We start from the raw sequence: 11,606 nt of genomic DNA, 5'->3' as shown, positions 1-11,606 counted from the left end.
CAAATTCCCATCTGGAATCAGCTGTAGCCAGTAGCCACAAACACCCCCCTTTCCTCCTGTCCTTCCTGCCTCCATCCAGCCCTGGCACCAGCCTTTCACCAACATTAAAAGGTGAAGGGAGGCAGTTCTCTTCTGTCCTTATGGGTCTAGGTTTCTGCTGGCTGTAGTTCAGACGTGATGGCTGGAGCTTGAGCAGCCATTTTGAGTTCCCAAATAGATCAGTCTAACTAACTCCCCCCTCCCAAGGAAATTAGGGTAAGGGAACTTATATTTGTGGAGCACCTACTATGTGCCAGGCATTGTGCCTTGTGGTTTGCATTATTTCTTCCCACCAACACCATGAGGTGAGTATCACTAATTGGTTATTATCCCTATAAGAGTATTTTGGGTCATATATGGAACATCATAATAAAAGGCAGCATATACTGAGTCCCTACAAAGTGCCAGACCCTTGTAGCAGACATTCAAGGTAGGTATTACGATCTCATTTTACAGATGAGGATGCTGAGGTTCTGGACATTGTAAGGACTCACCTAGTTACTAGTAAGATGGCAGAACTAAAGCTGGAACTCCCTTTTTCTCAGATCCCAAATTTAGGTGTCTCCTAATGCCAGGCAGCCACTAGTGTCCACCCTCTAGAAAAGGACACTGCCCCACCTTGACCTCCCCCCTGAACCCAGGGATCTGAAAAGCTCCTTATATGCGTGTATACATGTGCGCGTTTTCACTGCACACTGTTTAAAGGAATTGGTAAAGAAAGGAACAAGACACAGGCAGGTTCTGGTTATGATAAAATAACAAAACTGTACAGAGAACTATCTTTTTTCTTGAAAAAAAAAGTCACTTGAATAACCCAGTGTGATTTGTGATTCAAATGGAAATGCAGATGGTACCAGCCCAGCCTTTGTGTTATTTCCTGGGATTTCCCACGCCAGCCTCCCCAGTCTTTTCCTATCTTCTCTTTAAACAAAACCTTCCTCTTCGGCCTTAAAGGCATGTGCTGCCTTGTGCTTGCCTTTGACACTAAAGCAGACCCCCTAGATCGGCTGAGAGAGCACGAGGCTCCATTGCAGGGAGCAGATCTGCACTAAGCAGCCTCTGCATGCAGCATCTCAAGCACAGCACATGGCTTTCCTCTTCACGTGCTGTGTGTCATTAAGCAAACCACCAGCTCTCTCTGGGCTTCACATTCCTCATCTGTAAAATGAGAATGATTTGTAAAGTCTCCTCTCCCTGATTTTCTCTGAAGAGAATAGACCTGATTCAAATTCCAGCTCTGACAAGTCCTAGCTCTATGACCTTGGGCAAGTCACTCTTCTTCTCTATGGCTCAATGTCTTCATCTATAATTAGCAGCCAACACCAGTCAAGGAGCATGTCCAATAAGTTCATTTTCTGAAATGTATTAAGAACCTACTATGTGTCGAGCATTGTTTACTATCACAGTTAGGCATCCAGCATTCTAACCACACCCCTACTTTTCATTCACTGATACAATCCCACACAAAAATGAGATGTCTCTATTCTCGAAGGAAGAGGTGGGCACTTCTGAGTTCTTGACCCTTGTCTTAGTGAAGATTCAGATCCATATAACAGAGGCCCAGCTGAAGTGGCTTCAACATACAAGAGTTGATGCTGTCGTATAAAAAAAAAAGGCCAAAATAAGCCATTCAGGGCTGGTATGGTAGCTCCACAGTCTTCAGGAGCCAAAATTCCCTCTGTCTTGCTCCCCTGCAAGCAAGCAAGTAGACTTTTGTGAGCCAACTCATGGCCCAAGAAGGCCGCTTAAGCTCTGGCCATCATGTCTCAGTTCCGGCCCACAAGAAAAAGGAAGTAGGGGGAAAAGAAGAATATGCCACCTTTTAAAGAGACTTCCAGGGAGCACCACATAACACTACTGCTTCATCTCATTGGCCAGAACTTGTCAAAACATTACACTTAGCTGTAAGGGAGGCCGGAGAATGTACCCAGCTATAAATCAGAATTCTAATGACTGACAGAAAAGGGAGAGAGTAAGTTGTAGAAGGCACCTTGCACTCTGTGCCATAGCTCTATTTCCAGTTTGGGGGCTTTACCTGGGGGAATCTTCACAACAGCTCTCTGATGTAGCCACTCTTATTGTCCCCATTTTACAGCTGAGGCAAGTAGAGGTGAGCAAGATAAAGGGGCTTGCCCAAGGCCCCAGAGCTGGTGAGCGGCAGAGCCCTTCTGCTGTAACCTAAGGCAGCAGGCAGAGAAGAACTTCCGCTCCAACTTTCTGTCTGTCAAGAGATTCCTTCCTGCCCCCAGATGACCCAGATTTTGTAGAGAAACTTCCTTCATCTTTAGTTAATGAGTTCTAGAGCCACCTTGAACCTAGAGGCAGAGGGAGCTCAGCCTAGGGCCTAGGGCGGGCCGGGCTCTGGCCACCCACCATGGCCCTCACTCACTGTCCTCTTGCAGGTCAGTGGACACTTGGACTATGCCAAGCAGATGGATGTCATCCTGAAGGCCGTGGGGATCCACACCAAGCCAGGCTGGGACGAAAAGGGGCTCTTGCTGGCCCCCAGCAGCCTGTCTCAAAAGGAGCCTCACCAGGCAGCAGCCACCTCCTCATCAGACAAGACTACTGACCAGGACAGAAAAAACCAGGGTCCCACACCCAGAGACACACCCACAGTGGCCACATCCACTGACCCCAGCCAAGCCCAGGTGCCAACGAGGCTGGACCAATCTGAAGGGGCCTCCCTTCCTGCTGCTGCCAGCCCTACTGAGAGCTCCAAGATCTGCAGCCATGGCATGGGCCCCAACCCACTGGGCTGCCCCAGCTGTGCCAGTGAGATTCAGGGGCCCTGCCCAGGGCTGGACTGACCCCAAAAGGGGACTTGAGCCGTCTTCCCAGATTTGCATCTACAGCGCTCTCTTACCCACCTCCACCAGGCTCCCCGTGTGAGCTCTGAAGAATTTCCAGCAGTGCCTTTCCTAAATCAAAGGTTTTGGCATTAAAAAGCAAGAAATTGAAAAGAGGGAGAATTGTAGAAATATGATGGTCTATCTCTGGGGAAGCAAGGCTGGACCCCTGCAAAGTCATCCAAGCACAGCTGAGAGGCCCAGGACTATCAGCCATGGGCCTCCAGTACTCCAGGTCACACCTGTTGGGGTCTGGCTGTCCATCAGGAGATCCAGGTAGCTCTCTGGGGCCTGAGGCTCCCTCCCACCACTCTCCCCTGGCCTCAGTAAAGCCAGGTATCTGCCTGCTCTTCCATCCACTCCAGGGCTGCCCGCCAGCCAATAAGCACCAATGACTCACCTGCAGAGCAGGCGCAAGTGGGGAGCAGATGCAAGTGGGGAACAGGCAACCCGCTCTGCTCCTGGGAGGTCCAGTCAGATCTGCCACATACAGCCGTGCAGGCTGGGCACTGCACAACTACAGAGGCGTGATGTGAAGGGCACTACCCCCCAAAGTTGTGCTAATGGTGACCCTGGATATAATTGTAACAGAGCATGGTGAGTAAATGCTGCATCCGCATGCAGTGTGGGCAGGAACTGGGCCTGGTGGCAAGAATGAATTTTACGGGGCAAGGATTTCCTGTGGCAGAACCGAGATGATGATGATTGTAAAACTAAAGAGTAATAGCTACCATTTACTTTTCCCATGTAGAGAGTACTTACATGGATTGTCTCAGCTGGCCCTCACAACAACCCTATGAGGTAGCTACTATTATTATCTTCATTTCACACGTGCAGATATTGAGGCCCAGAGAGGTTAGGTAACCTGTTCAAGATCACATCACCGGTCAATCTCAAACTCCAGCCAGTCAACTTCTAGAGCCCAAGCTCTTAACTACTGTATCTGCATCCGGGGGAACTTTCCCGTTTGTTCCTCCCACTGTCCCTGAATGACAGAGCCAGAGATAATCCCCACCCTTTGTGCAGGTGGAGAAATCAAGGCAGAGAAAGTATTGACAAGCTCTGGAGGAGGCAGCGGGGAGAGGGAGAGGCAGGAGGAATTCGAGTTTTGGAGCTGAACTGGTCCTCAGGGAGACGTGTATTTGTTCATATGACAAGTATTTACAGAATTCCTGCTACTGTTAGTCCGAAATCTCATGTCACCCACAGAAAACTGAGGCTCCAGGAGGGAAAATGACTTTGCTGAGATCTCAAAGCAAAGCAGGACATCTGTGCCCAGGGCCCCTTCCCATTTCACCAGCTGCTTCTCCAGCCTGAATGGCCCCTCAAGCGAATTCAGTCCACACCACAGCCACTGCCTTCAGCTAATGTTTATTGAGAGTCCATCTGGGGAAACCTGGGGGCAGAACTGAAGCCCCAACAAGCACCATGGCCCCTCTGCCTCCAGCAACCAGGGCCAGAGTTGAGTCTAATCAGCACCAAGGAGTGCAGCAGACCAGCAGCAAAGGCCCCCCTGGGAGTTTGTGTTGATGGGATGTGGTTGGGGCTGGGAGGAAGGGGAGGATAGTATAAGAAAGACCACAAACTGAAAATGAGCCTACAGCAGGTCAACTGTAGGAACCGAGACACCCTCAAAATGAAAAATAAAAAAGCAGGCCCCTGTACCAGGGTTCACCTGCCTCCCGAGGTCACCAACCCACACCAGGGACAGCTCCTATTCAACTCTACTGACCTGAGTGGCCACCACTCGCATTTTCCTCAGTGACCCAGGGAAGGCCAGAAAGAGGTAGGGCCAGGGGCAGGTTCTGTCCCCTTCAGCTGGTTTCCTTTCAGATCCAAAGGAGCCCAAGGCAGAGGGACACACACCCCAGATGTTGAGCAAGAAACCACCAGTTGCCCCTTTGCCCCAGGAGAGGCAATGCAGCAGCCTGGGAGCAGGCACGGGGCTGAAGAAGAGAAGGAAGATGGTGGGGAAATGGGAACAAATAGCCCTTCCTGGCCCATGGGCAGAGGCCAGGGGGCTGGGGATGGCCAGGAGTCATCACAGTAGCACATACCACCTCCTGGCCACCTGCCAGGTGCCAGGCATCCTAGGAACATTGTCCTAACTCTCGTGACCGCCCAAGAGGCAGGCATCCTTACCCCATTTTGCATGTGGAATTAAAGGCTCAGGTTAAGTAACCTGTGCAAAGCTAGTAAGCAGTGGAGCAGAGATTCAAATTTATGCCTGACTCCCAGGTTCGGGAGTTTCCTGTAAAGCCACATGCATCCTGAGCGGCTGGCCTGTCCACAAACTGTCCGGCACACCATCCTCAGGGTAAGGATCATCCAAGCCAGCGCACTTCAAACTAATGTGCTCATGAGTCATCGGGAATCTTGCTAACACACAGATTCTGACTCAGCATGTCCACGGTGGGGGCAGAAGTGTGCATTTTTAACAAACTCCCAGGAGAGGATCCTGATGCTGATGGCCCATAAACTAAGAGGCGTGAGGGATTCAGCCCCACCCTAATCCATCACTGCAGACATAGGCATCCCTCCCTTGCAGTCTGATGGAATGTGCAAACAAGATGATTGTCTTCAGCTTAATCTGAACCAAGAGGTTCTCTTCCCCAATCCCAGAGCCCACCATCCATCCTCTACACACAGCCACAAGTTACACTTGGCAATGGAGCATCTTGGAGAAAACTATCAGAGCCAGGTATTATCCCTCAGGTAGGGGACCTGAAATGGACAGTGAGGGCTGACTCAGTGCACCCCACTGGAGCTCGGAGGGCTCCCAGGAGACCTGCAGCCTCCTGGCCTCAGCCAAGAGCTGGCCCAAAGACTCGGGGACTTGGTTCCATCCAGGCCAGCTCTCCACCAACCAGCTCCAAACCCAGATCAGTTCGGGGGTGCACCAAGAAAATGCAGCCGCAGCTTGGGCTCCACAGGATCGATGTTGAAGAAATTGACCACGGCAGAAGTCTTGGCAGGCGGCAGGGGGTCCCTGGTGGCCTCTCCCGGCAGCAGCAGCTGGGCCCTGAGCTGCAGGCCTGAGGAGCCTCCTGAGCCTGGGTCAGAGTCAGTGTGAGAGGCCTGAGGCAGGGGCAGCACGTGCTGTAGGCTCAGGCCAGGCCGGGTACCGCTGTGAGAGGTACGCACAGAGGGTGAGGCCAGGCTGGCCCGGCGCTCCTGGGGACACTGGGGACATGGCAGAAACCTGCCCAGGGCCCGCTTGAAGTCCCGCATGAAGAGTGGGTAGATGATGGGGTTCATGGTGCTGTTACAGTAACCCAGCCACGTGAGGACATCGAAGAGGCCTGGGGAGACGCAGTCGCACACGGCCTGGAGGGATGGGGTGCATCACGCCTGGTCCCAGGGCAGACGCAGACCACCCCACCCAGCAGGGCTGGGATAGACACAAACACGTACACCATGAGAGGCAGCCCACCCTCCTCCCTCCCCATGTCTGGGCTGGGGTGGGACTTAGGGCCTCCCTAGGAAGGCCTAGACTCACCTGCCCCCTGCAGTGGCATTACCTGGGCTATGTTGGCTAGAAAGAAGGGCAACCAGGTCACAAAGAACATGCCCAGCAGAATGCCTAGTGTCAGGCTGGCCTTCAAAGCCTTCCTGCTGTGCTTGGTGGCCAGACGCCTGCTGTCAGCCGACTCCAGCCCTGGGTGTGGGGTCCCGGGCACCTGCAGAAAGAAAAGCCACATGAGTCAGCTGAGAAAGAGCCCCAGTCTGACCTTGATCTCAGCCCCAGACCGAGCCTCCATCCTAATTCTAGATGGAACCCTAGTACCAGCAACAAACTGAGCCCTCACCCTTGACTGAGCCCCAACCGTAGTCTGGCTCTGAGGCCTGACCCTGACTCCAGACTACGCCCTGACATTGGCAATAAACCAAGCCCTGCTCATGGTCCCAGTCTGATCCCTGATACCTACCATAGACTGAGCCCTATATAACCAAGGTCTCAAACTGAGCCTTAATCCTGGACCAGACTTAGCCCAAGACTGTGCCATCACCCCAACAATAGACTGAGCCTTAATCCTGACCCAGCACTTCACAAGGAGCCCTAGGAAATACAGCAAGACAGAGAAACACTGCCCCAGATATCACCCAGTTCAAAGAATCCACCCTCTATGCAAAGGTCAACTCTATAGGGGCCAACACACACACAACTGTGAGTCCCAGCACCTCTCAAAGCCTTTGGTGCCACAAGAATTAGCTGCAATCGAGTACTTGACAAAATAGGCGCTGTCGCTGTCCAGGGCTTGGCAATCTCTTTGTATATGGCTTCTCTGCATACTTTGGAGTGAGGCTTTTGCTTGCACTATTACGCTCATGCTCCACGATATAAAGTGATTTTTTTAAAACATCCGCAAAGAGCAAATGTTTACAATAAACTCTATTGCGAATTATTAGGGGTGCTAGTGACCTTGGCATTTTACAACTCAGATTATGTGGTGGACTGGCAGACATCTCCATTCCCAAACATAGACTCCAAGGTCAGGAATGTGGAGAAGGAGGAGAAAGAAGCTGCTTCACAGGAGCCATAGAAAGGAGGATATGGGGATGAAGAGCTTAGAGTCTGACTTTTCACCCAGGTGACTAGCAGTCCCAAAACATAGACAGGCTCTCCAAACTAGATGGCACTTTAACCCAGCAGTTCCCATAACGTTTCAACCTCATGAGCCCATTAGAGATCTAATGAAATCTATAAAACTGCTCCCCAGAAAACTAAAAGCTTATAAATTTTTACATACACACACACACGTGACAAATAATTCCCACACTTCCTGAGGGTTCTGAGATCACCTTGCAGTCCATCCGTGAACCCCTATGGGTCCATGAAAGTTGGAATGTGAAGTCCTCCTCTAAACCATGTGCTGTAAACAATTTGAATTTTCATACATAAGACTTACACAAAGAGAGACCCACCAATATTCACGATTTAATTAAATATTGGTGTGCAGAGATATGCACAATTCATCGAGCTACGCAAAGGGTGTGTGCGCTGCCAGGGAACACATCTGGGCTTTGAAAACCAGGAATTCCTCCCAACATTTTCTAAGCTGCGTGAGAGCCCAGCTTAGTTCATGAAGCAACCAGTGGTGGGTTGGGTGGTTGAAAGAATCAGGAGCAGGCAGGAAGGGAACCAGATTCCCTGGCAACCTTCGCAGATGGTAAGGGGGTGGAGGAGGCAAAGCCAAGATGTGTCAGCTCCAGAAAGCACCAAAGCCAAACCCCGCATCCCTCTCCCAGGTGCAGGAGCTCCCCTTCCAGCCCTGCCCTTCCCTCCCGGCCTCCCCAGGGTAGCTGGAATTGGTTTCCTGTCCATGGTGCTGAAACTCCAGCTCCATACTATCTTTCTTATAGGATCGTGGGTCTAACTCTGGGGTGGCCGTGGGCAGGAGCCAGGAGCTGAAGCACACTGTGACTCCCGGCCTTCAGTGTGTTCATCTAGGTGAAGTCTGGTTATATGAATATCAAGGGCAAATTCACAAAGACCAGTCAAAGAGAGCCCTTTGCTTTCTCCCCTGTGTCTTAGTGGGGCAGCACTGTGCAGAAGCAAGAGTTTTTAGAAGCAAGAGGCTTTTTAACACAAGTGATCTGGCCTCAAATCATGCCTCTACCACTCACTTACTCTGTGATCTTGCATGAGTCTCTGTTTCCACATCCGTAAAGTGTGAGAAATAATACTCACCAATGGAGTTGCTGTGAGGCCGTGGATAATAAATGCACGCACAGTGCCTACCGCAGAGTAAAAGCTAAATACTTGGTCGCCCTGATGTTGGCTCAATGGTGTATGTATGAGGTTAGAGAAATTTTAGCACCCTTGGGGGCCCTGTCCTTCTGCCAGCAGCTCTGGCTCCCCAAAGAAGCATAGACGCCAGGGCAAATGCTCCGACTCAACATGCTGTAGCAGGGGAGGAAAAGGAGATCTGCTTTTCTCTCTCCTCCTCTCATGTTCTCTCCTCCAGAGTGATCTCCATATGGCTTCTGTGGCCCCATCGTGGTCAGCCTAGAGGATAAGCTCCTGCTTCAAAATAATCTCAAGGTTTGCCATGGCTTCGAATTGCCATCAATGGGGACAGACAATAGGGAAGCGGGGAGCCACTGTCTCCAGAAGGCCCCACCCATACAGGTACCCCTCTGGCCCCTGACTACCTGAAAGAGGGAAGCCAAGAGAGAGCCTTGACTTTGTCAGAGCTCTAGGGCACTGGGGAACTGAGGCACTTGGGGACATATCTTTGGGGCAGTCGGCAGGGCAGGGAGCTCCAGAGACGGAGTAAAGATAATCTGAGATTCCCTCTCTAATCTTCCTGGGAAGAACCTTGGGTTTTCTTTCTCCTCTTCTCCCCAAAAAGTTAACCCAAGAACACAGGCAAAGGGGAAGAGAGAAGGAAACTGAGGCTCAGAGAAAGTAGAGGACCTTCCCAGGGTCACATTGGGCTAGTACAAGCCTCAGACCAAGACCCCAAATCAGCACTACGATCCCCATTGATTGAGCACTTACTTATGCATCAGCATTTGATATTCGTTATGCCGTTCAGTCTTTATGGAAGGTAGGGATTATCCCCATTTTGTAGATGAGGTTCAGGGAGGCAAAATAACTTGACAGGAGCTACACAACAGATAAGTGTTGAGTCATGGATTCAAAGTCATTTCTGGCTCCAGAAACCAATTCTTCCACTTTCCCATGCTGCTTCCATTTGTGGGGACGGCGCCCATGGGCCACAGTCGGGGTGGGGTTACAAAAACCCATCTCTGTCACTGAGAGGCCTTCATGGAACAGAAGCCAATGGTAACCACCAGCCCACACCCTAGGGTCTGACTAGTGCTAACTTCTGCCTCCCTACTTCTCCCTGCCCTGTAGCCACTTCGCAGCCCCTCGTGACCATGTTCTGTTGTTTGCGTGTCCCTTATACATGTCTATGACACATGTCACTGTCAGAGGGCAGCCACCTGGAGGACAATTTGGCAGTGTCCTTTCAGGAGGCAATTCTGCTTACAGGTTCCTATGTTTATAAACACCTGCGCACATGCCCACGCACGTGGCACACACAAGAATATGCACCATTGTGATAGGAAAAAAATGGAAACCACCTAAATGTCCATCAAAAGGAGAGTGGTTAAAAATCATGGTACATCCCATTACAGAATACTACACAGATGTCGAAAAGAATAAACCAATCCAATGGAAAGATCTCCAAGACCTATTAAGCGATAATGACAAGTTGTAAAACAACACAGCATGATTCCATTTTTGTTTTGTTTTGTTTTGTTTTGTTTTGTTTTAATGCACAGAACACTAAATTTCTTTAGGTATGTAAACAGATATATGAACATATTGGAAAAGGACTGGAAAGATATATGCTAAATTAATGAGTGACCCTGGCAGAGGAAGGTGACTGGATGGCAGTCGGAGAGGTCTTCCATCTCTGTTTGAATTTTTATTTTAAAATATGCTTGCACATTCCCTGTGTAATTTAAAATCTTTATAATCATCTAATCATAGTGTGAGGGTTACAAGCCAGACTGCCTGGCTTCAAATCATGGCTTTGTTACCAACTAGCTGAGGGACCTTCAGCGAAGTCCTTCACCTCACTGTGCCTCAGATTTCTCACCTGCAAAATGACACTCAGAATGGCATCTACCTCAGAGGACTGTAGTAAAGGTTAAGTAAGATAATATAGAGTTACTCAAACAGTGCCTGGCACATAGTATGTACCACATAAGTGTTAGCTATGTTGCCGTTGTTACTCATTGTTATTAGTGTCCAGTTTAGCTCTTTAATAATGGTGATGATGATGCTGGTGGCAGCGATGGTGGCTTTTTTTTTTCCTAGAAAGCCTTAAAAGGGGTGAGCTCCTCAGAACCATATATTTTACCACAAGAAGAAAGGAGAGGAACTAACATTTGTTGAGCATCTACTATGTGCCAGGTTTATGTAGATTATCTCATTGGTTCTTCAAACAGCCTCAAGTGATAAATAGCATTTCCCCTGGAGTACAGGGAGGTGAGGGACTTGTCCATAGTCATCTGGACATGATGGAAAAGAGGCAGGATTTGAAGCTATGACCAGCCAGACACACAAGGTCCTGCACCCAGCCTGGCTGCACCAAGTCACCTTGTTCCCAGCAGCAGCCGAGCCTGCCATGCTCGACATTGCTCCTCTGACAGCCTCTCCCCAGTGCAGCCCTCTCCTTCCCCTCCGAGATATTTCTGTGATCACAGCCTCCTCCTCCTCTAAGGAGGAGGAGAAGGAGGAGGAAGCAGAGATGGAAGGGAAGGTGGATTGCTAAGACAGAATGATGCATAGTTGGAAAAGGCGGTGGGGTGGTGGGAAAAGGCGGTGAGGAGGGGAAGGAGAAGAAATTGATGGAAAAGAAGGAAGAGAGAATGATAGGGGTGCGGAAGGAAGGAAGAGAATAGGGTGAGATGGAATTGAGGGAGAGACGGGTGGGAGAAGGGGAGAAACATGAGGTACAGAAGAGGATGGTGGGAAGAGGGCTATAGACCCCGGAAACACGGGAATCCTGCCAGACAGAGAGAAGCTAAGAAAGCGGAACCCCCAGCCTGGCCTCCTGCGGCTGCTTTTCACCAGGCTGACCCTCCCAAGGATGAGCCCCATTCCCACACGGGCACACACGTCTCTCTCTCTGCCTCTGCCTCTGCCTCTGCCTCTGCCTCTGCCTCTGCCTCTGCCTCTGCCTCTGCCTCTGCCTC

At 50.4% G+C, this 11,606-nt stretch overlaps 2 protein-coding genes across 2 annotated transcripts in view; one reads left to right on the top strand and one right to left on the bottom strand.

The window, feature by feature from the left end:
- TMCO4 (transmembrane and coiled-coil domains 4) overlaps positions 1–3,625 on the top strand; it is an 84,944-nt gene extending 81,319 nt beyond the window's left edge. The window contains exon 17 of the mRNA XM_023529392.1: positions 2,442–3,625. Within this exon, the coding sequence (XP_023385160.1) occupies positions 2,442–2,849 (408 nt within the window). The 3' untranslated portion in view covers positions 2,850–3,625. The remainder of the gene's footprint in view (positions 1–2,441) is intronic.
- Positions 3,626–5,739: 2,114 nt separating this feature from the next.
- The window catches only part of HTR6 (5-hydroxytryptamine receptor 6), an 11,598-nt gene continuing 5,731 nt past the window's right edge, over positions 5,740–11,606 (bottom strand). The window contains exons 2-3 of the mRNA XM_011357502.1: positions 6,410–6,568; positions 5,740–6,215 (exon numbers count right to left, since the gene is read on the bottom strand). Of these exons, the coding sequence (XP_011355804.1) occupies positions 5,772–6,215; positions 6,410–6,568 (603 nt within the window). The 3' untranslated portion in view covers positions 5,740–5,771. The remainder of the gene's footprint in view (positions 6,216–6,409; positions 6,569–11,606) is intronic.

This window comes from Pteropus vampyrus, unplaced genomic scaffold, assembly GCF_000151845.1.
Source record: "Pteropus vampyrus isolate Shadow unplaced genomic scaffold, Pvam_2.0 Scaffold36, whole genome shotgun sequence".
Taxonomy (NCBI): Eukaryota; Metazoa; Chordata; class Mammalia; order Chiroptera; family Pteropodidae; genus Pteropus; species Pteropus vampyrus.
The sequence above is the reverse complement of the archived record's forward strand: the minus strand, read 5'-3'. Positions and strand labels throughout refer to the sequence as shown.